Source organism: Heterodontus francisci, chromosome 12 (assembly GCF_036365525.1).
Source record: "Heterodontus francisci isolate sHetFra1 chromosome 12, sHetFra1.hap1, whole genome shotgun sequence".
Classification (NCBI taxonomy): domain Eukaryota; kingdom Metazoa; phylum Chordata; class Chondrichthyes; order Heterodontiformes; family Heterodontidae; genus Heterodontus; species Heterodontus francisci.
The window spans coordinates 100,591,831-100,618,658 of record NC_090382.1 but is presented as its reverse complement, the minus strand read 5'-3'; the positions used below and the strand labels follow the sequence as shown (position 1 = coordinate 100,618,658).

Sequence of the window (26,828 nt, the reverse complement as noted above, 5' to 3'; positions counted from 1 at the left end):
AACATTGCTATAGGAGACACTGCTACAAGCATCCCTGCACGAGGAACACCAGAACAGGAGTAGACCATTCAGTCCCTCAGGCCTGCTGTGCCATTCAATTAGATCATGGGTGATCTGACTAGAGTATCAGTTTGTAGTTGCAAACTACACTCACTGATGCCACATTCTTTCCAAATTTTGATAAACCTGTTCCTTTAGCAAATTAGCTCCCTATAGCTGACCTGTATAGGATTTTAGGTTGTTCTTGCTCAGATTATAACAACCACCACAGAGACGTAGGCCACAGTACATAAGCTGTGAGGAGGACACAAAGTGAGTGCAAAAAGATATGAACAGAATAAATGAACGGGCAACAACGTGGCAGATGAAGTATAATGTGGGGAGCGTGAGGGGTTATTCACTTTGGTAGTAAGAATGGAAAAGCAGAAAAGGCATGAAACTTGTAAATGTTGTTGGTCAGAGGGACTTTGGTGTACTCGTACAACAAACAGAGAAAGTTAGCATACAGGCAAGCAATTTCAGAAGGAAAATGGCATGTTGGCCTTAATTTCCCTTCACTTTATAATATGAAATTCCAGGCATCCCAACAATTTTAGAAAGGACATTATTCATTAAAAACTGAATTTTCTTTTGAGATAATGTATTTGTATTTATATAACCAATGCAGATCTATTTTCTGGATTAGGTCTTGTAATGTTTTGCATCAAAACATAATTACTATAAATAGGAAACTAGGAATTCTGTCAACTTTTTTTTGTATTCGTTTGAAAGACGTAGGCATTGCTGGCTAGGCCAGCATTTATTATTCATCCCCAATGGTCCTCGAGAAGGTGGTGGCGAGCTGCCTTCTTGAACCACTGCAGATAAAATATGATAAAATGTTTCCTTTTTAGATTTAAAATAAGCTTGCCTACATTTGTAAATTAATGCTGAAACACCTCAAACTAGCAACAAATGAAAATGATGTGCAAGCATCTCTTAAAGTAGCCTTGTGTGTGTTTTTTGTGATCAAAGACCATCAAATTAATACTTTCAAATTATTTCACATTTTTATAACTTTGTCAAACAATACTTGGATTTTTCTCCCCAATCCCTGGTATTCTACACCATGCAGGTAATTGATAGCATCCACCTGGTAGCATAGTGGTAAAGTCACTAGACTAGTAATCCAAATACCTACGCTAATGCTCTGGGGACCACTCAGATGGCGAAATTTGAATTCACTGTTGTAAAAGCCCATCTGGTTCACTAATGTCCTTTAGGGAAGGAACTCTGCCATCCTTACCTGATCTGGCCTACCAGCGACTCTAGACCCGTGGTTAACTCTTAAATGGCCTAGCAAGCCACACTCAGTTGTATCAAACCACTACAAAGCGTAAGAAAAGGAATGAAACCAGATGGGCCACCTGGCATCAATTTAGACGCTGGAAAAGACAATGGCAAACCCAGCCCTGTTGACCCTGCAAAGGCCTCCTTACTAACATCTGGGGGCTTGTGCCAAAACTAACTGGGACAGCTGTCCTACAGACTAGTCCAGCAACAGACTAACATGGTAATACTCACGGAATCATCCCTTCCAGCCAATGTCCCTGACACCACCAAAACCATCCCCAGCATGTCCAGACCCACCAGAGGTGGCGGCACACTGGTATACCGTCGGGACGGAGTTGCCTTGGGAGTCCTCAACATTGACTCTTGACCCCAAGAAGGCTCATAGTATCAGCTCAAACATGGGCAAGGAAACTTCCTGCTGATTACCACCTACCACTCCCCTTGACTGATGAATCAGTGCTTCCCCATGTTGAACACTAATTGGAAGAAGCACTAAGGATAGCATTGGCACAGAATGTACTCTGGGGGACTATGGGCCCTGACAACATTCCAGCAATAGTACTGAAGACCTGTGCTCCAGAATTTGCCGCGCCTCTAGCCAAGCTATTCCAATACAGCTGCAACACTGGCATCAACCCGGCAATGTGAAAATTGCCCAAGTATGTCCTTTACACAAAAAGCAAGATAAATCCAACACGGCCAATTACCACCCCATCAGTCTACTCCCGATCATCAGCAAAGTTATGGAAGGGGTCATTGACAGTGCTATCAAGTGGCACTTGCTCAGCAATAACCTGCTCAGTGATACTCAGTATGGGTTTCGCCAGGGCCACTCTGCTCCTGACCTCATTACAGTTTTTGTCCAAAGATGGACAGAAGAGCTGAACACCAGAGTGAGGTGAAAGTGACTGCCCTCTACATCAAGGCAGCATCTGAGAGTGTGGCATCAAGGAGCACGAGCAAAACTGGAGTTAATGGGAATTAAGGGGGAAACTCTCCGCTGGTTGGAGTCATACCTAGCAGAAAGGAAGATGGTTATGGTTGTTGGAGATCAATCATCTCAGCTCCAGGACATCACTGCAGTAAGCTCAACCATCTTCAGCTGCTTCATCAATGACCTTCCCTCCATCATAAGGTCAGGTGTGGGGATGTTCGCTGATGAATGCACAATTTTCAGTGCCATTCGCAATGCCTCAGAAAATGAAGCAAGACCTGGACAACATTCAGGCTTGGGCTGATAAGTGGCAAGTAACATTCGCGCCACACAAGTTTTTTTTATTTGTTCATGGGGCGTAAGCGTCGTTGGCCAGGCCAGCCCTAATTCCCATCCCTAATTGCCCTCGAGAAGATGGTGGTGAGGTGCCTTACTGAACCGCTGCAGTCCATGTGGGACAGGTACATCCACAGCACTATTAAGAAGGAAGTTCCAGGATTTTGACCCAGCAACAGTGATATAACGGCGATATAGTTCCAAGTCAGGATGGTGTGCGGCTTGGAGGGGAACTTGCAGGTGGTGGTGTTACATTTGCTGCCCTTGTCCCTCTAGGTGGTAGAGGTCGTGGGTTGGAAGGTGCTGTCTAAGGAGCCTTGGTGTATTGCTGCAGTGCATCTTTTAGATGGTACACACTGCTACCACTGTGCGTCAGTGGTGAAAGGAGTGAATGTTTGTGGATGGGGTGCCAATCAAGCAGGCTGCTTCGTCCTGGATGGTATTGAACTATTTGAGTGCTGTTGAAGCTGCACCCATCCAGGCAACTGGAGAGTGTTCAATCACACTCTGGACTTGTGGCTTGTAGTTAGTGGACAGACTTTGGGGACGCAGGTGGTGGGTTACCCGCCACAGGATTCCTAGCCTCTGACCTGCTCTTGTAGCCACGGTATTTATATGGCTCCTCGAATTCAGTTTCTGGTCAATATGTTGATAATGGAGGATTCAGCGATCATAATGCCATCGAATGTCAAGGCGAGGTGGTTAGATTCTCTCTTGTTGGAGATGGTCATTGCAGGGCACTTGTGCGGTGTGAATGTTATTTGCCACTTATCAGCCCAAGCCTGGATATTGTCCAGGTCTTGCTGCATCTGGACACGGGCTGCTTCAGTATCTGGGGAGTCATGAATGGTGCTGAACATTGTGCAATCATCAGTGAACATCCCTACCTCTGACCTTATGATTGAAGGAAGGTCATTGACGAAGCAGCTGTAGATGGTTGGGCTTACTGCAGTGATGTCCTGGAGGTCAGATGACTGACCTCCAACAACCACAACCATCATCCTTTGCGCTAGATACGACTCCAGCCAGTGGCAAGCTTTCCCCGATTCCCATTGACTTCAGTTTTGCTAAGGCTCCTTGATACCATACTCAGTCAAATGCTGCCTTGATGTCGAGGACAGTCACTCTCACCTCTTGAGTTCAGCTCTTTTGTTGTCCAAGTTCGAACCAAGGCAGTAATGAGGTCAGGAGCTGAGTGGCCCTGGTGGAACCCAAACTGATCGTCACTGAGCAGGTTATTGCTAAGCAAGTGCCACTTGATAGCAGTGTTGACGTCACCTTCCATCACTCTACTGATGATCGAGAGTAGACTGATGGGGCAGTAATCGGCCGTGTTGGATTGGTCTTGCATTTTATGTAAATGACATACCTGGGTAATTTTCCACATTGTTGCGTAGATGCCAGTGTTGTAGCTCTACTGGAACAGCTTGGCTAGAGGCGCGGCAAGTTCTGAAGCACAGGTCTTCAGTACTATTGCCGGATTGTCAGGGCCCATAGCTTTTGCAGTATCCTTCAGTGGTTTCTTGATATTACACGGAGTGAATTGAATTGGCTGAAGACTGTCATCTATGATGCTGGGGACTTCAGGAGGAGGCTGAGATGGATCATCCACTCAGCACTTTTGGCTGAAGATTGTTGCAAATGCTTCAGCCTTATCTTTTCAACTGATGTGCTGGGCTCCCCATCGTTGAAGATGGGGATATTTGTGAAGCCACGCCCTCCAGTTAGTTGTTTAATTGTCCACTATCGTTCACCACTGATTTTGGCAGGACTGCAGAGCTTAGATCTGATCCGTTGGTCATGTGATTGCTTAGCTCTGTCTATCGCATGCTGCTCATAGCTGTTAGGCACGCAAGCAGTCCTGGGTTGTAGTTTCCCCAGGTTGACATCTCATTTTGAGGTTTGCCTGGTTCTGCTCCCGGCATGCCCTCCTGCACTCTTCTTTGAATCAAGTGCTAGGCAATGACCATCTCCAACAAGAGAGAATCTAACCATCTCCCCTTGATGGTCAAGGGCATTACCATCGTGAATCCCCCACTATCAACACCCTGGGGGTTACCATTGACCAGAAACTGAACTGGAGTAGCCATATAAATACCATGGCTACAAGAGCACGTCAAAGGCTAGGAACTCTGTGGCAACTAACTCACCTCCTGAACCACCAATGCCTGTCCACCATCTACATGGCACAAGTCAGGAGTGTAATGGAATACGCTCCAGTTACCAGGATGGGTGCAGCTCCGACAACACTCAAAAAGCTTGACACCATCCAGGACCAAGCATCCCGCTTGATTGGCAACCCATCCACAAACATTCACTCCCTCCACCGCCAACACACAGTGGCAGCAATGTGTACAATCTACAAGATGCACTGCAGCAACTCACCAAGTTTCCTGCAACAGCACCTTCCAAAACCGTGACCTCTACCACCTAGAACAAGGGCAGCAGAACCATGGGAACACCACCACCTGCCAATTCCCCTCCAAGCCACACACTATCCTCACTTGGAACTATATCGCCATTTCTTCACTGTCGCTGGGTCAAAATTCTGAAACTCCTTTCTAATAGCACTGTGGGTGCACCTACACCCCAAGGACTGTAGTGGTTCAAGAAGGCAGCTTACCACCACCTTCTCAAGAGCAATTAGGGATGAGCAATAAATGCTGGCCTAGCATTTTAAATATTAAATGGATATTAAATGGGCGGCACAGTGGCGCAGTGGTTAGCACCGCAGCCTCACAGCTCCAGCGACCCGGGTTCAATTCTGGGTACTGCCTGTGTGGAGTTTGCAAGTTCTCCCTGTGTCTGCGTGGGTTTCCTCCGGGTGCTCCGGTTTCCTCCCACAAGCCAAAGACTTGCAGGTTGGTAGGTAAATTGGCCATTAGCAATTGCCCCTAGTATAGGTGGTAGGGAAACATAGGGACGGGTGGGGATGTGGCAGGAATATGGAATTAGTGTAGGATTAGTATAAATGGGTGGTTGATGGTCGGCACAGACTCGGTGGGCCGAAGGGCCTGTTTCAGTGCTGTATCTCTAAACTAAACTAGCCAGTGACGCTCACATCCCATGAACGAATAAAAAAAAAAGCCTGCACCACTGCTACTCTGTAACATTCACAAGGAGGTACACTAGCGCTGCAATATACTCACTCTTCAGTTTTCCCTCCAGTTGAGAAGCCCCGGCTTCCACTTAAAAAAACCCTCACCACTTCAGTATGACTGAGGTCAGGAACCCAAGCTATGATCTAATTCTACTTCTCCATGGTCCGGTACTTTGAGGCTACAGTGTGCTATGTCTTCACACTACCTAACTTTAATCTCCCTTGTTATCCTTTTGATATCTCTTTTAGTTCAGCTTCTACCTCAGTTCATTTCAGTTCACCTATCAGTTATTAAATAGGTATATGATGCTGTATATAAGTATGTAGCATCATATCCTTTGTAACAGACCGTAACAGAAAAATATATGCAAAAGAAAAAACATTGAAAATGAAAGTTAAAAAAGTGAGCCCACAAACCTGTTTGATCTTGAATTAGGAAGAAATTAGCAAGCCACAGGTAGGCAGTGTGCGAATACAGAGGGAGGGAAAAGAGACACAAAATTAAATCATTATTTTCTGCATTTCCAATAGCCTAAGCAATGAAGATGGAAGTGACCACAACTCAAGCATGAACTCTCTAAAAAGAAAAAGAAAAAGTTAAAATGGATATTGTTTCCCACAACTCTTACCTAGAAACAAAACAATCATGAAAAGCAGATCACCGATTTTGAAAAGTAGATGCTATCGTGAAGGACTGTCAAGATAATTCAATGGAACTGAGTTTATTTTGAATGTTAGTTCTCTCAAAATTTGCTTAAGTAACCCATAACATCTCAAATTTCAAACCTCTAGCCCCTATTTTACCTCTGGTCCAGTTTTTGGCAGGTGAGCAACAGTGAATGTTCGAAACTCACCCATTGTTCCAAAATTGAGGTCTGAATTATTTTAACTCCCGAACCTCATTTAAATTCTGCCAGTTGACTTCTCACTTGCTCCAGATGGGACATGGCAGAAAATCTTGCAACCTAGATGCCACCCACTGACAGCAGGTTAGCGGCAAGATCAGCTGATGGACCACATCACAGGGACCAGTGATCTGCGGGGAGGCCCAAGTGTTCCTGGTGGGATCTGAAGGAGCACTCTTGTTCCTCCTGGCCCCATAAGTAAAGTAAAAAATAAATTTATAAATTTAGGGGATGGTATTGTTCTACACCAGTCGCACGAAACGTGCTTGTGACACATCAGCAGCTGAGTTTTCACCGTGCCAGTCTTTATTTTTCATTGACTTTGAAAATATTGCCAAGAATCTTTAATTTCAAGCCAAATAAAAGTGACAGTGAGACTGGGAAACAAATCTCCAAAGACTATGAACTTTCGTTCAGTGTACTTCAGTGAGAAGAAGATCTGGCGTGGTGAAAAATCAGCTGCTGATTTGCTATGAACACATTTCACGCTACTGGCATAGACCAGTTTTGCCTCCTTACACTTTTGGTTCTATTCTGGCCCCTATTGGCTTCCTTGCTGGACTTCCTGCTCAGAGTACATGGTAAAAAAAAAATTATAGTTGTGTCCCAATGGCCTAAGTGCATTTGCGACTCTGAATGAGAACTGATTAGGCTAATTAGTGATTCCTCCCCCCTCTCCCCAAAACCTTTCTAGTATTCACAGATCTGAGGGCCACATTTTGAAATTGAATTTGTTCTATTGAGACTGGATATTTTGTCCATGAAGTTTACTATTTATTATTGCTAGGACCCAATTTGTGTACACACATCTGGTCTCATTTTATCTCAAAGCTATGTGATTTCTGTGTATATATAAAATTCTACACTAGAACATTCAGTAGTTTTAGATAGACAGGGGAGCAAAATGCTCAAGTTTGATGTCCAAAATATGTACACATTTGAAAACTAACAATAGAAAATTCAGTACCTTGTATACAACTATGTTCAATAATTTACCTGCAGAAGGTCTCTGCTTATATAACAAAAGTTAGAGTGCCCAGTTTTATCCATTTTCAACCCATTTACCATATCAAAGTAATGTATTATTAACTGTCCTCTAAGGCTTGTTGGGTATTCTTGGCATTCCTTATAAAATATGCCATTTTACAAAGTTCTTAGTAACTTGCTATGATGATGTGTATTAGTTCCGTGCAGAAGACTATTATTACTAAATCAAAAATGGAACAGTTAGAGTAAAGTAAAAGATGGAGATTTTATTGAGCACAGAATGATGTAGTGTGGGGATGGATCTCACAACTGACACTAAAATGTCTGGAAGGTCTTAACCTAAATTCCTCTGATACAACAGTTGAGGTGCTACCCATTACATTACTTAAGTGATTTATTTACTTCCAAATTCTGCCCCCACTTTTAAACAGCCATTTAGTTAACTTTATCTGATCTATCTATTTAGCTCAGTAGGTAAGTCATAACCACCTTTTCGCTTCAAGTGCAGAAAAATATTCAGGCATGCAACTTTCTGCACAAATGTAAATGTTAAGATTAAAAATTGTGGAAGGAAAATCAGCTAGCAGTGTTGATGTATGTCATAAATGAAAGATAGGGAAAAGACCTGGATCATCATCTAATAAAAATGCAATTCCATTTTGAAACTATAGTGAAGGAAAAAAAAAGTCATAGAAACGTTTCAAAACAATAAACTCAGTAGTTTGTGACAGAGTTTATTTTCCCATTCTTCCCTCCCTTCCCCAAACCAGACTCATAAATGTGAATCTCAACTTTGAGTAATATTGGTGTTTTCTTGTTCCAACTGTCCATGATCAAGCTACTAAATAGAGGTCTGAGAAGCAGTAAATCATCTATTGGAAAAAAACAGGTAGAAGTACTTCCAAATTATCTCAATCGTATTAAAATGCAATCCCTTGCTAGGGACTCAGACTGCAGTGACACTGTCTATGGAGATGCTTCCACTCAAATATTCCAAACAATTGAAGGAGGAGAGGAATAAGAAGAATCAATAATGCTGTTAGATGCAATTATTTCAAATATACATGCAAACTTTCTCTGTTGTTGACCTAAAACAAAAACCTTGTGCAGCGCTCACAGTTAAAAACTATGCAAAAAATGTGGCTAAAATGGTAGTAAAGAGTAAAGGAAATCACTCCAAGCAAACTCCACAAAGGTGGATGTCTTAACATGATGTGGGGCAATTTCTTTGCAGATTTCATTCTTTAAAATTAGGAATCTGCAATTGGATCAAACTGCTCTACGCAAACAACAGTAGCGCAGTCTCAATCAATGGGTGGGAATCGGAAAGTTTCCCGATCCAATCTGGAATCAGACAGGGCTGTCCTCTCTCCCCGGTCTTGTTTGTTTGCTGTATTGAACCCTTTGCTGAGTCTATTAGGAAGGATGCGAGCATAAGAGGGGTGACAATCCCAGGCAGTGGAGGCACTCAGGTTAAAACCTCCCAGTACATGGATGACGTCGCCGTCTTCTGTTCGGATCCGCTGTCTGTGCGCAGACTGATGAGCATCTGTGACCAGTTCGAACTGGCCTCGGGAGCCAAAGTTAACCACGGCAAGAGCGAGGCCATGTTCTTTGGGAACTGGGCTGACCGATCCTTTGTCCCATTCACCGTCAGGTCAGACTACCTGAAGGTGCTGGGGATATGGTTCGGAAGGGCCGGGACGTGCACCAAAACCTGGGAGGAGCGAGCAGCCAAGGTACAACAAAAGTTGAGCATGTGGGGGCAGCGATCTCTCTCCATTGTAGGTAAGAACCTGGTCATCAGGTGCGAGGCGCTCACATTGTTGCTATACGTGGCGCAGGTCTGGCCCATACCCCACTCCTGCGCTGTGGCGGTCACCCGAGCCATTTTCCGCTTCATCTGGGGATCTAAAATGGACCGGGTCCGGAGGGACACGATGTTCAAACCTCTGGATAAGGGCAGGAAAAATGTACCCAACGTGGCCCTCATCCTGATGACCACCTTAGTGTGCGGCTGCATCAAGCTGTGTGTAGACCTCCAGTATGCAAACTCCAAGTGTCACTACGTGCTGAGGTTCTATCTGTTCCCGGTGTTGCGAAGGATGGGCCTGGTCACATTGCCGCGGAACATTCCATGCAGTTGGACCGTGCCGTACCACCTATCCTTCGTGGAGCAGTTTCTGCGGGAAAACACCTTTGACCAGCGATCCATCAGGCAGTGGTCTGCACGGAATGTCCTCAAGGCCCTACGGGAAAAGGAGACGGTGGATCCTGTCGGATGGTTCCCCGAGCAGACCGCCAAAGTCATTTGGCGGAATGCCTCATCACCAGAACTTTCAAACAAGCACCAAGATGTAGCTTGGCTGGTGGTGAGAAGAGCCCTTCCCGTCAGATCGTTCCTGCACTCACGAAGTCTCGCCCCCTCCGCACAATGCCCCCGCGGTGGCTGTGGTGGGGAAGAGACGGTTGCCCACCTCCTCCTGGAATGTGTCTTTGCAAAGCAGGTGTGGAAAGAGATGCAGTGGCTTTTGTTGAGGTTCATCCCAAGCAGCTCTGTAACACAGGAGTCTGTGCTCTACGGGCTGTTCCCAGGGATGCACACCGAGACAAACATCAACTGCTGCTGGAGGACTATCAATTCGGTGAAAGACGCCCTTTGGTCTGCCCGAAACTTGCTGGTCTTCTAGCGCAAAGAGTTGTCTACCACCAAATGTTGCAGACTGGCACATTCCAAGGTTCAGGACTACGTGCTGAGGGGCGCACTAAAGCTTGGGGCAGCCGCAGCAAAGGCTCAATGGGGAAAGACCACAGTGTAAGGTCCCTCACCAAGCTGAACTGAGGGGCTGGATCCATGGGAAGCCCCTCGAACTGTATAGGAAAAATTTTCATTTGCTGTAAAATGTAAAAATGTTAATGGCATGACAAATGAAATGGAAGGGTTGTGAGGCAACTCATGATTGTATTGAAGGAAACTGATCTCTCTTGCAATGTTTGTATTTTTTGGTGCTGTTTGAAACTGTTTGGCAATGTAATTTTTACAGATTTTTATGAATAAAGTATATTTTGGAAATAAAAAAAAAATTCTTCAAAATTAGAGGGAAGCATCAATGTAAATAGTGTACTGAACCCTTCAAATGTCCCACAAAAGGTTTGGGGTCATGGTTTAAGACCGACCATGAAGTAGATGCAATGAAAACAGACACAGGGCTCCACAATGAAATGTGTGCTAACCACAGAATTCTATAGTGATCTTTTATACATGCCATTGTTTTATTCTTAAACTGCTGGTGCACATGTTGGCATGTCTCTAACATCGACCTATAAAAAGGAGATATTTAAATATAAACAATTCCTGAATTGTGTTGTGTGCTCTGTCTTTTTATCATTTTCAATGACCAAGTCCCAGTTTGTAGTTTGTAGCTTGTATGTCTAATAAGTTCTCCTTTGTGGTTCAGACTCCTACCCATACAACAGAAGAGTTTTCTTCAGCTCGTGCAAGATCCAGGACCAAGCTGTAAAATCGATTTGTGTCACAAAGGCACAACTGTTGCAGGAAGGAACAGCTCTCGCCTTAATCCTGTATCCTAGTATGGGAAATCAGCCTCATGGCAGGTAGGACGATTTGCTAAAGCCCCACATGAGGATCTGGTTAAGTCTGTTGGTGATGACTAAGCCTGGGACTCACTGTATTTGGACAACGAGAACATCAAATGGCTGGCACATTACATGGTGTCCTGCATAGATCATTCCATCACAAGATCTTTTAGATTTTTTTAGATTTAGAGATACAGCACTGAAACAGGCCCTTCGGCCCACCAAGTCTGTGCCGACCATTAACCACCCATTTATACTAATCCTACACTAATCCCATATTCCTATCACATCCTCATCTGTCCCTATATTTCCCTACCACCTACCTGTACTAGTGACAATTTATAATGGCCAATTTACCTATCAACCTGCAAGTCTTTTGGCTGTGGGAGGAAACCGGAGCACCCGGAGGAAACCCACGCAGGGAGAACTTGCAGACTCCACACAGGCAGTACCCAGAATTAAACCCGGGTCGCTGGAGCTGTGAGGCTGCGGTGCTAACCACTGCGCCACTGTGCCGCCCCTATCTCACAAAGTGAGATAGCCATCATATAGCTGATAAAAAATTGATGAAACTCAGCACCAATAAGCTATGAAAGTACAGCCAGGTATAAGAACACAAGATCTATTATTTATGGCTCCACCATGATTGGATTTACAACTGCTGCAGAAGTTCTGCATTTCAAACTGGTGAAACTACTGTTAATGAGGGATTGTGTTTGGCTACACTGGGGTCAAGTTGATGGCAACGCATTCACATATTTTATGGCCAGTTGTGTTGCTCAAAATGCTATTCAGGAGGAGCTGTTGATACTTACTCCTTAACCTGATCAATGATCAATATTACACTGTTGGTTATCTAATGACCAATGAGTGACTTTAGCCTAGGAAGGATGAGTCAAGGATGGGTGAAAGTAGGATCTCTTTGGAATTGCAATTGCTTGACTTTGGGAAACTGGAATTGTACCAATCTTATCCTGCAGACTTTTTTTTTTATTTATTTAGAGATACAGCACTGAAACAGGCCCTTCGGCCCACCGAGTCTGTGCCGACCATCAACCACCCATTTATATTAATCCTACACTAATCCCATATTCCTACCACATCCCCACCTGTCCCTATATTCCCCTACCACCTACCTATACTAGGGGCAATTTATAATGGCCAATTTACCTATCAACCTGCAAGTCTTTGGTGGTGGGAGGAAACCGCAGCACCCGGCGAAAACCCACGCAGACACAGGGAGAACTTGCAAATTCCACACAGGCAGCACCCAGAATTGAACCCGGGTCGCTGGAGCTGTGAGACTGCGGTGCTAACCACTGCACCACTTGGTGCTCTAATAACTGAAACAAGTAATCTGCAGAACTCCAGTAATCAAAGGTGCAGTTGGTCATTGACCAGACAGTGTGACTAATTGACCTATGACTGGGGATAGGATTTTTCCCACTCAAATTCAGGTAACTCCACAAACCAATGCCTTAACATGAAAGGTGGCACTCGCTGGCAAAGTTGCATGTAGCTTCTCCTTGCTCCATGGCAGTGACATTTCAACAATATACTTACCAGTAACCCCCACAAGCAGAGAAAGAATGAAAAAAAATCCCAGACATAAATAAAAATAATATAATTCCTGCATTACATAAAGGCACTATATTACTACAGAAGCACACAGCTCCACAAGGTTGATCCTTGGCTTTACATTGATGTAGACCTTTTTTTAATAAATAGAGCACCATTGCACTAACTAAACATAAGTTGAGACTTCACACGACCAGCATTCCCAATCCAAACTAGGCTAAATAGGGAAGGGAGAAACAAAATAAAACTTTAAAAAAACTAATTATTGCTGAGCAGTACAAATCCATTGTAGAACATAGCTTTACTATCACATTAAAATTGGAACACACTTATCCCCATTTACATTATTTACTAAATAGGGACATCATCCAAGTTTATTTTAAATGTCTACCTCTTCGCTTCTTTTTCTTCTCTCCTCCCTCTCCATTTTCACCTTCTTCATCATCATCTTCAGAGCCACTCATTTCTGAACCAGAGATTTCTTCCCCTGCAAATCAGTAAAAATTTCAATTAATCAAATATTTCTATTTCATCAGAATCTCAAAAGTTCCTCTACATCAGGGATCCATACCTTCCTTCAGTTTATTCCTAAGATCCTCGATTTCCTTCTGGAACTGGCGCAATAATGCATCTTTAGGGTCTTCATTAATTCTGGCTTTATTTTTGATATTCTTTGCTCTGTTTGCATATCGTAAAGTACTGATGGTCTCATCATAATTGTAATCTGCTGGTCCAATGTTTGCACACTGATTAAGAAAAAATGTGAATAGAAAAAGGTGATGCAAGTTCAATCTTGCAAGCTAAGTTGTCAATGTTGGCTACTTTTCAGTAAGGTGGTGCCAAGCAGAGGAGATTAGGTGCCTCCCAACAAGGTAAAGTGAACACAGCCGTGGATTAGGTTGTCTACTCATCCATTTAGCTGCAAGTGGGATGCGGTCCAAGGAAGTCATTAAATCAAAAAGGAGTTTGGGAGGGACCCACATCCTAGTTACTAAACTTCATATGTAAAATAAATAGTCCATCGGTTAATATGAACCCTTTGGCTAACTACACTGCATATTACCTTTTCAACAAAAGTCCTGTAGCCAGAAGTAGATAAACTTTAAGTCATAGCACTACCCCCTCCCTTCACACTTAGGGCTGGATCTTATGTACCTGCCATCGGGAGCGACGGCGGGCGACAAAATGGGGGCCCACATGTGTGGACCACGCACCGCTGTGCCGCCACGTTCCTCCTTGTGGAGGCACACAATAATATGCCAGTCGGGCCATCCCCTCCCCGCCGCCCAATCACGCTGGCCCTACCAGCTAATTGAAATTTTTAAAGTTATACCCCACTCACTGTACTGATAAAAAATCTGCCACCCCTTTCCTACCCCCCAATAACAATGAAATTCATCATGCCCTCTCCCTCCTCCCCCAACCCCCACAAAAACACTTGCCTTCCTCCCCCAAACTGAACAAAGTGCACAGGTCACCCCTTCCACCTTCCCCTACATGAATGATGTAAATTTAACCCCGTTCCTCCCTCCCCCCCCCAATCCGCACTAAAACTCTTAAGCTCCCCTCTTCCCCACCACTGCAGCACCTGCTTTCCCCAGACGATTCCTCAGAAGATCGCAGCCCGACGGTAACATTGGTGTCAATTTTATTTAAATGTTTGCATTCTGTTAATTTGAATATTTTAATCCAGGGCCTGTTGTCCAGTAGCGGGAGCTTGCTGCCACATAGCCTCATCCGGGAAGATCGGGCCCGGCCCACCCGGCATCGGGCTTTGGGGTGGGCCGCTGCTGGAGCGATCTTCTGGCCTAACCCCCACCACGGAGCCCGACATCAGGAGCTCTGTAAAATCCCGGCCTTAGAGTTATAGAGCCATTACAGCACAGGAGGCAGCCATTTGGCCCATCAGGTCTATGCCAGCTCTCTACAGACCAATCCAATCCATTCCCACATTCTGGGCTGAATTTTACACATCGGGGTACAGGGCGGGGGAGGGGAGCGGAAAATGCCTCCGGCAGAGGCCCACCAAGGGCCTCGCCGCCGGGAAGGACTGGCCCAATATTGCTGGCGGTGGCAAGGCCTCTTGGTGGCCAACACCCCCTCCCAATCGCTCAGCGACGGAAGGCAAATTTAAATATGTAAATTAATTTAAATAAAGGAATAAATTACCTTTTCGCTCCCCGGGTCTGTCCCGGTGCGATATTGGTGGGTGGCTGGCACTCCTGTGCCTTCAGATCCCATCTGGGGATCCGAGGCGGAACACCAGTGGAGAAGTTTTTCAGTGCGGGAGTGAGGAGGAGAGGCATTGACGACATTTCATTGGTGCAGGGGATGGTGGGAAAGGGTAAAGTGTAAAGTTTAAGAACTTCGGCGGGGAAAGGTCATCCACAAGTTAAGTGTTTTTGGGGGTGGAGAGAGGGCAGGTATTTAATTCTATGGTTATTGGGGGGTGGGAGAGTGTAAGGATCAATTTATTAAATTTTTTAAAAATCAACATATCTTTAAATATTTAAAGTCCTTTAAAAAGTACATCAGCACCTGCGTAAAGGCTGCTGACACCATGACCGGGGACGGACCGTCCGCCCCCTCCACGTCATCGGGGTGGACGGTCTGCCCCGGCTATTTAAACGAGCCGCCGCGCTTAAAATCGCACGGGCGGACAGCTACTGTTTTCATCCACTGCTGATTACGGCGGTGGAAGTATAAATTCCAGCCCTCTATCTCTGCAACCCTGCACGTTCATTTCCCTCAAGTGTCCATCCAACTTCCTTTTGAAATCATTGATCGTCTCCACTTCTATGACGCTGGCAGCAAGTTTCAGGTCATTATCACTGCTGCATAAAACAGTTCTTCCTCACATCCTCCCTGCATCTCTTGCCCAGAACCTTCAATCTGTGTCCCCTAGTCCTTATACCATCAGCTAATGGGAACAGCTTTTTTTGTCTACCTTATCTAAACCTGTCATTATCTTGCACACCTCTATCAAATGTCCCCTCAATCTGCATTTTTCCCAAGGAGAACAAGCCCAGCTTCTCCAACCTAACCTCGTAGCTAAAATCCCTCATCCCTGGAAACATTCCAGTAAATCTCCTCTGCACCCTCTCAAGGCCCTTCACATCCTTCCTAAAGTGTGGTGACCAGAACTGGTGACAATATTCTAGTTGTGACCTAACCAAATCTTTATGCAGGTTCAGCAGAACTTCCATGCTTTTGTACTCAATGCCACTATTTATGAAGCCCAAGATCCCAGATGCTTTGCACCTTCAACGATCTGCACACAAGAACCCTCAGGTCCCTCTGTCCCTTCACACTCTAGAACTGTGCCATTTAGTCTACATTGCCTCTCCCCATTCCTCCTACTAAAATGCATCACCTCACACTTCTTTGTATTAAATTCTATCTGCCACTTATCTGCCCATTCTGCTAACCTATGTTCTGCTGCAGTCGATTAGCATCATCCTCACTGTTTGCCACACCTTCAAGTTTGGTATCATTGGGAAATTTTGAAAATTTACTCTGTATTCCAAAATTCAAGCCATATCAAGAAAAGCAGTGGTCTCATCAGTGACCCTTCGGGAGCATCACTACCTACCATCCTCCAGTCTGAAAAACAACCATTTACAATGGCTCGCTGTTTTGCTGCATTGAACCTTGGTTAGACCACACTTAGAGTACTTAGCTTGCAGCTCTGGTTGCAGTACTATAAAAAGGACATAGAGGAAGTTGCAAAACAGGTTTAACATTATATGTGATAGATAAAAGCCTAAAGAATATTTTTTACCTGTTGTAGCTATTATATTATAGCAGAATGTATTAAAAGAATCTAAGGAAGAGATAGTAGAGGCATTACTACAAAGTTAATATTTACTAGACATACTTCATAATTTGTAAGAAAAAGCTTGTGCCAGAGAACTGGTGGATATTGAATGTAATATCTATATATAAGGGGATAGAACATGCCCAGGAAATTACAGACCAACCAGCTTAACACTGATGGTAGGAAAAATAATGGAATCCCTATTCATGGAGAGAATAGAAGAATGCCCAGAAAAGAAAAATATAATAATTCATAGTCAGCATGTATTTCAAAAGCGAAATTTGTGCTTGACCAACCTTATTATATTGTTTGAAGAGGTGACAGAGAGAGTAGACAATGGTAATGCAGTAAATTTAGCTGGATTTTCAAAAGGTCTTTGATAAGATACCCCATAATAAACTAATGAATAAGGTTAGAGAATATGGAGTCGGGACAAGTGGCAGAATGTACTGCCAGCTGATTTCAAGAAAGAAAGCAGAGAGTGAGAGTAAAGGGTAGTTATTCACAAAGGCAGAGGGTGGGTAGTGGTGTTCCACAAGCATAAGTGCTGGGACCACTGCTGTTCACTATTTGCATTAACGATTTGGACTTTGGAATCAAAAACACAATTTAGGGTGGGGGCGGGGGGGAAGTCAACACCGAGGAGGACTACAAGAAGTTACAGGAGGACACTAATAAACTTGCAGAATGGGCAAATAATTCTCAAACAAAGGTCAACATAGATAAATGGGAGGTAGGGTATTTTGGAAGGAAGAACGGGAAGGCCATTTATTACGTGGAAGGTGCAAGTCTAGGTGGGGTTTAATTTAGTTTAGTTTAGAGATACAGCACTGTAACAGGCCCTTCGGCCCACCAAGTCTGTGCCGACCATCAACCACCCATTTATCCTAATCCTACACTAATCCCATATTCCTACCACATCCCCACCTGTCCCTATATTTCCCTACCACCTACCTATACTAGGGACAATTTATAATGGCCAATTTACCTACCAACCTGCAAGTCTTTTGGCTGTGGGAGGAAACCGGAGCACCCGGAAAAAACCCACACAGACACAGGGAGAACTTGCAAACTCCACACTGGCAGTACCCAGAATTGAACCCGGGTCGCTGGAGCTGTGAGGCTGCAGTGCTAACCACTGCGCCACTGTTGAGGAACAAAAGGGACCTCAGAATACAAATACACCAAACACTAAAAGTTACACCACAGGTTAGCAAAGCCATAAAAAGGCAAACAAAACACTATTTCTAGAGGGATAGAATTGAAAAATAGGGAAATTATGCTAAATCTGTAGCAAACCTTGGTTAGACCACACTTAACTGAACTATGTGCTTTTCTTGTCGCCATATTATAAAAAGGATATAGAGATACAGAGAGAATGTTTCTACTTGTGGGGAAGAGCATCACCAGAGGCCATCAATATAGGATAGTCACAAAGAAATTCAATGGGGAATTCAGAAAAAGCTTCTTTAGCCAAAGAATGGTGAGAATATGGAGCTTGCTACCTCAGGGAGCAGTTGAAGTAAATCATCTTGATGCATTTAAGGGGAGACTAGACAACCATGAGGGAGAAGGGAATAAAAGGTTATGCTAATAGATTTAGATGAGAAAATATAGGAGAAGGTTCAAATGGAGCATAAAGACTGGCATGGACTGGATGGGCCAAATGGCCTATTTCTGGGCCATACTTCCTATATAATCCTATGTGATGTAAGCATATTTAGCTAAGAAGTGCTGCATAAGTAATAGGAGCTGGAGTAGGCCATGTGGCCGGTTGCGGCTGTTACTCCATTCAACAAGATCGGGTCTGATCTTCTATCTCAATTGTACCTTCCTATACTATCCCTATATCCCTTAGTACGTAAAGATCTAATAACATAAGAATCGTACAATTGTACTTAGTTAACCACATTTTACAAGATGGCTTCTGAATTATGTAAGCAATTAGCTGTCAGAGCAGATGCTGTTCACATTGTTAATTATTGTCTAATTTCACAAAATTTACATCAATTATGCTCAACGCATTATATGTAATAATAGAAGGAAAAAAGACATACCATCATAGTCTTTGAATTGCCTCCCAATGAATCCTGGAGTAGACGTGTCAGCTTAGAGTTACGGTAGGGCACATGTGTACTTTTACCATCAACAAGAGCGGAGATAACGTTACCCAGGGTGGACAATGAGAGGTTGATCTTTGTTGCCTCTTTTAATCGTTGTCCTGTGGCTCCAGTCTTGCCTTGTCTTTCTGAACCCTGCAAGCAAAGATGATGGGATCAATCCTTTGATACTCAACACATTGTTGTAAAAGTGCTCATTACTTTTCATTTTTGTGATTATAAAAAGTTGTATCTGATATATACTTTTAAAAAATCTTCATTTTTATTTAAATCAAAATGGAAAATGTTGAAATGCACATTATAAAGAGAAAAGACCAGATCATGACATTTTGGATGCGCATGTTTCATTAGAATTTTTAAATCTGTACTAAATTTTATTTACCTATTATGAACAGACCATGAATACTGAAGGATAAAATTCAACTTAATTTTGAGAAAAAAGGTTAACTGTGCAAAATGACACGCACGCAGTACGTTTGTTGTCAGTTATTCAAAACAAGGAGTGTAGATGTAATTTATTTTCCATTTTAAAGTCATGCATTTTGCCCTTTTATACCTCCATTATACATTTGCATGTCAATGTCTATAATGGAAACTATAGGTAAGCTTGTCACAGTACAGTTACTCCTTCCTGCAAGTTGTGGAGGAAAGGTTGATAGAGGATAGGGAGAGGTGAAGCCGGGGGAGGATGGTAAGGGGTGGAGTAGGGAAGGGGGCAAGTGAGAGAGGATGGATAGGGTAATAATTCCACCAAAGTTTAACTGCATGTCTTTGCAGATTTTATTTATGAATATAAATAGAACATATAATTTTGCAATTTACTACAAGAGTGTGTTTTGACAACAAAAGGAAGAGGAATGAAACTTTCATCTCACCCTGTGGATTTCCAATGAGAATCCATCGGGCAGCTATCTTAGGTCGAGACTGACTTCGTAATTTACTTGCCCACCAGTACACTCATGGATTTAATGATTTGTTTTTGCTGCAAAGGCAGAAAACTCAATTGTTCCAAGATCAGAAATCTATGACAGCAATACCACCTTGCTCCTTGATATCAGGGAATAGGTAGCAATGAGTGCCTAGTTCAGGAAGGGGAGGAGTAGAAGTCAGTGTGCAAGACTGTGTCTGAGAGAAAGAAAGCTTCCTAGCAACCTCCTGGGAAAAAACTCAAAAAATGAGCTAAAGATATTAAAGAAAAATCCACAGGCAGATATTGAAACATCAAAGCTGAGAGCTAAATAAAAACAATGTAGAAGCAGAAGCCCATCGAGAGATCAGGCCAGGACCAACACTGCCAGTTCCAGAATTTTGATCCAGCAACAATGAAAGAACAGTAGTGTATGTTCCTGTTAGGCTGGCAGAAGGAACTTGGAGGTGATTGTACTCCAATTCACCTACTGCCCTTGTCGTTCTAGATAATGGAAATTGTGGGTTTGGGAGGTGCTGTTGATGAAGCCTTGGGAACAATGCAGTGTATCCTATGCACAGTACATATGGTGCACTAGTGTTGGAAGAAGTGGAAGTTTAAACTAGTGGATATTGCTCCAATCAAGCAATGCTTTGTCCTGGGTGGTGTTGAATTTATGGAGTGCTTTTGCACATGCACAAAGGCAAGCAAGTGGAGTATTCCATCACACACCGTATTTGTACCTTATACGTTATGGAGAGGCTTTGGGGAGTCAGGATTTTTTTTTAATTTATGGCAATTTTAGCAGCTATGTAAAACAATACATTGCGAAATGTTTAATAATACCACAGCACAACTTGGAATAGTGTTCAAGTGAGTTACCATGTTTTTAAAAAACTTTAATCAAGCATAAACAGTCAACTTCCAAAGTGGAGAACACCAGCAAGAGTTAAAAGAGAAGATGAAGTAAATCCGGAAGTGATTACGAACATAGGAATTAGGAGCAGGAGTAAGCCACTTGGCCCCTCAAGCCTGCTCCGCCATTCAACAAAATCATGACTCATCTGATTGTAACCTCAACTCCACAATCCTGCCTATCCCCAATAACCTTTCACCCCCTTATCAAGAATCTATCTACCTCTGCTTTAAAAATATTCAAAGACTCTGCTTCCACTGCCTTTTGAGGAAGAGCGTTCCAAAGACTCACGACCGTCAGAGAAAAAAAAAATTCTCCTCATCTTGGTCTTAAATGAGCGACCCCTTATTTTTAAATAGTAACCCCTCGTTCAAGATTTTCCCACAAGAGGAAACATCCTTTCCACATCCACCCTGTCAAGACCCCTCAGAATCTTATATGTTTCAATCAAGTCACCTCCTACTCTTCTAAACTCCAGCAGATCCAAGGCTAGCCTGTTCAACCTTTCCTCATATGACAACACGCCAATTCAAGTTATTAGTCTAGTAAACCTTCTCTGAACAACTTCCAATGCATTTACATCCTTCCTTAAATAAGGAGACCAATACCGTACACAGTACTCAAGATGTGGTCTCACCAATGCCCCTGAAGCATAACCGCCCTACTTTTGTATTCAATTCCCCTCATAATAAAAAATAGCTTTCTATTAGCTTTCCTAATTACTTGCTGTATCTGCATACTAACCTTTTGTGATTCATGCACTAGGACACCCAGATCCCTCTGCATCTCAGAGCTCTACAATCTCTCACCATTTAGATAATATGCTTCTTTTTTATTCTCCCGGCCAAAATGGATAATTTTACATTTTCCCACATTATACTCCATTTGTCAGATCTTTGCCCACTCACTTAACCTATCTATATCCCTTTGTAGCCTCCTTATGTCCTCTTCACAAGTTACTTTCCTACCTATCTTTGTGTCATCACCAAATTTAGCAATCATATCTTCGGTCCCTTCATCCAAGTCATTTATATGAATTGTAAAAAGTTGAGGCCCCAGCACTTATTCCTGTGGCACACCACTCAGTACATCTTGCCAACTAGAAAATGACCCATTTATGCCTACTGTTTCCTGTTAGCAAGCCAATTTTTTATCCATGCCAATGTGTTACCACCTACACCATGAGCTTTTATTTTCCACAATAACTTTTGATGTGGCACCTTATCAAATGCCTTCTGGAAGTCTAAGTACAGTGCATCCACCAGTTCCCCTTTATCTACAGCATGTGTTACTTCTTCAAAGAACTCCAATAAATTGGTTAAACATGATTTCCCTTTCACAAAACCATGTTGACTCTGCCTGATTACTTTGAATTTTTCTAGGTGCCCTGCTACATCTTTATTAATTTTTTCTTTTTGTCTTTGTAGGATGTGGGCGTCGCTGGCTAGGCCAGCATTTGTTGCCCATCCCTAATTGTCCTTGAACTGAGTGGTTTGCTAGACCATTTCAGAGGGCACTTTAAGAGTCAACCACATTGCTGTGGGTCTGGAGTCATATGTAGGCCTGACCAGGGACGGACGGCAGATTTCCTTTCCTCAAGTACATTAGATAATACTTCTAACATTTTCCCTATGACAGATGTTAAGCTAACTAGCCTGTAGTTTCCTGCCTTCTGTCTCCCTCCCTTTTTGAATAAAGGAGTTACACTGGCTATTTTCCAACCTCATGGAAACTTCCCCAAATCTAGGGAATTTTGAAAATTAAGACCAACGCATCAACTATCTCACTAACCACTTCTTTTAAGACCCTAGGATGAAGTCCATCAGGACCCGAGACTTGTCAGCCAGCTCTCTGGAGCAAACAAGAGAGCAGACTATACTAGACCTGGTATTGTGCAACAAGATAGGAGTAATTAATGACCTCATAGTGAAGGTGCCCGGGGCAGCAGCGATCATAATATGATTGAATTTTACATTTAGTTTGAGGGAGAGAAGAGTGGGTCTAAGACTAGTATTCTAAACATAAATAAGGACAATTATGAGGGCATGAAAGCAGAGCTTGCAAAAGTGAGCTGCAAAGTAGGTTAAGGGATAAGTCAATAGAGATGCAGCGGCAGACATTTAAGGGGCTATTTCAGAATACACAGAATAGATATATTCCAACGGGAAAGAAAAGTTTGCTCAGTACCACTTCCCTGGTGATTGTAATTTTCTTGAGTTCCTCCTTCCCGTCCATTTCCTAATTTACAGCTATTTTCTGGGATGTTACTTGTATCTTCTATGGTGAAGACAGATACAAATAAGGAAATAATGAATAGCAAGGGGAAGAAGTCACAGGTGGAGTCCTATATAGGCCCCCGAAGAGTTACCTCACTGTAGGACAAAGTATAAATTGGGAAATAATGGAGGCATGTAAGAAGGGCACTACAATTATCATAGGTGATTTAAATCTGCATATTGACTGGACAAATCAGACTGGCAGAGATAACATGGAAGACGAATTTGTAAAGTGCATCAGGGATTGTTACTTAGAGCAATACATTACAGAACCTACCCGGGAATAGGCTATTTTATATCTAGTAATGTGTAATAAGGTAGGATTAATAAGAGATATCGTAGTTAAAGATCCTCTAGGGGGTAGCAATCACAACATGGTAGAATTTCAAATTCAGTTTGAGGGCGAGCAACTCGGGTCTCAAACCAGCGTCCTCAAATTAAACAAGGGCAATTACAGAGGTATGAAGAAAGAGTTGTCTAAAGCAGGCTGGGAAAATAGACGAAGAGGAAGGTCAGTGGATGAACAGTGGCAGACATTTAAGCAGATATTTCATAATGCTCAGCAAAAATTTATCCTGGTCAAAAAGAAGGACTCGATGAGAAGGATTAACCACCCGTGGTTAACAAAGGCAATCAAAGAGAGTATCCAATCAAAAACTAAGGCATACAAAGCAGAGAAAACTAGTGGTAGGCCAGAGGATTGGAATTTTTTTTAGGAATCAGCAGTGGATGACTAAAAAGCTAATAAAGAGGGAGAAAATTGATTATGAAAGTAAATTGGCAAGAAATATAAAAACAAACAGCAAGAGTTTCTACAGGTATATAAAAAGAGTAGCTAAAGTGAGTGTGGGACCCTTGGAGGATGCAACTGGAGAATTGATAACGGGGAAATGGCAGACAATTTAAACCAATATTTTGCATTGGTCTTCATGGTGGAGGACACTATAAACATCCCACAGATATCAGATAAGCAAGGAGCTAATGGGAGGGAAGATCTTGTAACAGTCTCGATCACAAGGGACAAAGTATTTGACAAACTAATGGGACTATAGGCAGACAAGTCGCCAGGACCTGATGACCTGCATCCAAGGGTTTAAAGGAAGTGGCTGCAGAGGTAGGGGAGGCATTGGTTGAAATATTCCAGAACTCACTGGATTCCGGGAGGGTCCCAGCAGATTGGAAAACCGCTAATGTGATGCCCCTGTTCAAGAAGGGAGGGAAACAAAAAGCAGGAAACTATAGGCCAGTCAGCCTAACATCGGTCATTGGGAAAATGCTAGAGTCCATTATTAAGGAAGAAATAGCAGGACATTTAGAAAAGCTTAACACAATCAGAGTCAACATGGTTTTGTGAAAGAGAAATCATGTTTGACAAGTTTGCTAAAGTTCTTTGAGGATATAACAAGCAGAGTTGATAAAGGGGAACTGGTAGATGTAGCGTATTTGGATTTCCAGAAGGCATTCATTAAGGTGCCACATAAAAGATTATTGCACAAGATAGGGGCTCACGGTATTGGGGGTAATGTATTAGCATGGATTGAGGATTGGTTAACTCACAGAAGACAGAGAGTCGGGATTAATGGGTCTTTTTTAGGTTGGAAAGACATAACTGCTGGAGTGTCACAAGGATCAGTCCTGGGGCCTCAATTATTTACTAGCTATATTAATGACTTAGAGGAGGGGGCAGAGTGCAATATATCCAAATTTGCTAACAATACAAAAATAGGTGGGAGCGCATGTTGTGATGAGGACATAAGAAATCTGCAAGGGGAAATAGAAAGGTTGAGTGAGTGGGCAAAAACTTGGCAGATGGAATTTAATGTAGGAAAGTGTGAGGTCATGCACTTTGGTAGGAAGAATCAAAAGGCAGACTATTATTTAAATGGAGACAGACTCCAAAAAAGTGCAGCACAGAGGGATCTGGGTGTTCTTGTGCATGAAACACAAAAGGTTAGCATGCAGGTGCAGCAAGTAATTATGAAGGCAAATGGAATTTTGACCTTTATTGCTAGGGGGTTGGTGTTTAAAAATAGGGAAGTCTTGTTACAACTGTACAAGGCTTTGGTGAGACCGCACCTGGAGTACTGTGTACAGTTTTGGTCCCTCGTATTTATGAAAGGATATACTGGCATTGGAGGCAGTTCAAAAGAGATTCACTAGGCTGATTCCTGGGATGAAGGAGTTGACTTATTAAGAACGGCTAAACAGGTTAGGCCTTTATTCGTTAGAGTTTAGAAGAATGAAGGGTGATCTTATTGAAATGTACAAGATTCTGAGGGGGCTTGACAGGGTAGACATTGAGAAGATGTTTTCACTAGTGGGGGAATCTCAAACTAGGGGACATAGTTACAGAATAAGGGCACACACACTTAAAACTGAGATGCGAAGGAATTTCTTCTCTCAGAGGGTAGTGAATGTCTGGAATTCTCTACCCCAGAGAGCTGTGGAGGCTAGATCACTGAAAGTATTTAAAGAGGAGGTGGATGGATTTTTGAAATATCGAGGAGTTGAGTGCTATAAGGAGCTGGCACGAAAGAGGAATTGAGGTCTGGGGCAGATCAGCCATGATCTTATTGAAAGGCAGGGCAGGCTTGAGGGGCCGAATGGCCTACTCCTGCTCCTATTTCTTGTTATGTTCTAAAATACCTGTTCAATTCATCTGCCATCTCCTTATTTTCCCTTAATTCCCCAGACTCACCTTCTCACTTTGTTAACACTTGCCTTTTTTAAATATCTATAGAAATGCTGACTATGTTTTTCTATTTCTAGCCAGCTTTCTCTCGTACTCTAGTTTTTCCCTCCTTATTTATCTTTTAGTCATTCTTTGCTGCTTCTTATATTCTGTCCAATCTTCTGACCTGCCACCCATCTTTGCGCAATTAAGTTTGATACTACTTTTAACTTTTTTTTTAGTTAAACATGGATGGTGGGTCCTCCCCTTGGAATTTTTCTTTCTTGTTGGAATGTATCTAGTCTGTGTATTTTGAAATATCCCCTTAAATGTCTGCCACTTCATCTCTGTTGACCTATCCCTTAACCTACTTTGCCAGCTCACGTTTGCTAGTTCTGCTTTCATGCCCTCATAACTGGCCTTATTTAAGTTTAAAATACTAGTCTTAAATCCACTCTTCTCTCCCTCAAACTGAACATAAAATTCAATCATATTGTGATCACTGCTGCCCCGGGGCACCTTCACTATGAGGCCATTAATTATTCCTATCTCGTTGCACAATACCAGGTCTAGTAAACCCTGCTCTCTGGTTGGCTCTAGAACATGCTGTTCTAAGAAACTATCACGAAAACATTTCATGAACTCATCAAGGCTATCTTTGCCAATCTGATTTTTCCAGTCTATATGTAGATTAAAACCCCCCCATGATTATCACCGTGCCTTGCTGACAGCCCGTCCTACCATGTGGTTACTATTAGGGGGCCTGTACACTACTTCCACAAGTGACTGCTTGCCTTTATCATTTCTCATCTCAACCCAAACCGCTTCTACATCCTGGCTTCCTGAACTTAGGTCATCCTTCTCTATTGCGCTAATACCATTAATTAACAGAGTCACCCCTCCACCTTTTCCTAGCTTCCTGTCCTTCTTAAATGTCATGTATTCAGGTCCCAATCTATGTCATCCTGCAGCCATGTCTCTGGAATGGCGATCAGATCGTACTTATTTATTTCTATTCATCAGTTCATCAGTTTTGTTTCAAATGCTATGTGCATTCAGATACAGAGCCTTTAGTTTTGTCCTTTTATTATTTTTGTAACCTCTAGCCTTGTCTGATTTACTCTTAGATTTGTACTCACTGTCTCTTGCTGTCAGTCTGTTTATGTTCTCCCATATTGATACATTTCTTTCTTGTTTTGTCTCTTCTCTTTGACTTACCACATCTTCCCTAATCTGATCCCTTGCCCCCACTATTTAGTTTAAAACTCTCTTTTTAAACTAACGTTAGAACACTGGTCCCAGCACGGTTCAGGTTCATTAGATGATGCCAAGCTTGAGTTTTTAAATCCTGG

At 42.9% G+C, this 26,828-nt stretch overlaps 1 protein-coding gene across 3 annotated transcripts in view; it reads right to left on the bottom strand.

The window, feature by feature from the left end:
* Nucleotides 1-26,828, bottom strand: part of kif3a (kinesin family member 3A) — a 97,310-nt gene that overhangs the window by 37,547 nt on the left and 32,935 nt on the right. For all 3 annotated transcript variants that reach the window (XM_068043935.1, XM_068043933.1, XM_068043934.1), the window contains exons 7-9: nucleotides 18,644-18,841; nucleotides 13,341-13,515; nucleotides 13,161-13,256 (exon numbers count right to left, since the gene is read on the bottom strand). In XM_068043935.1, coding sequence (XP_067900036.1) covers nucleotides 13,161-13,256; nucleotides 13,341-13,515; nucleotides 18,644-18,841 — 469 coding nt within the window. The remainder of the gene's footprint in view (nucleotides 1-13,160; nucleotides 13,257-13,340; nucleotides 13,516-18,643; nucleotides 18,842-26,828) is intronic.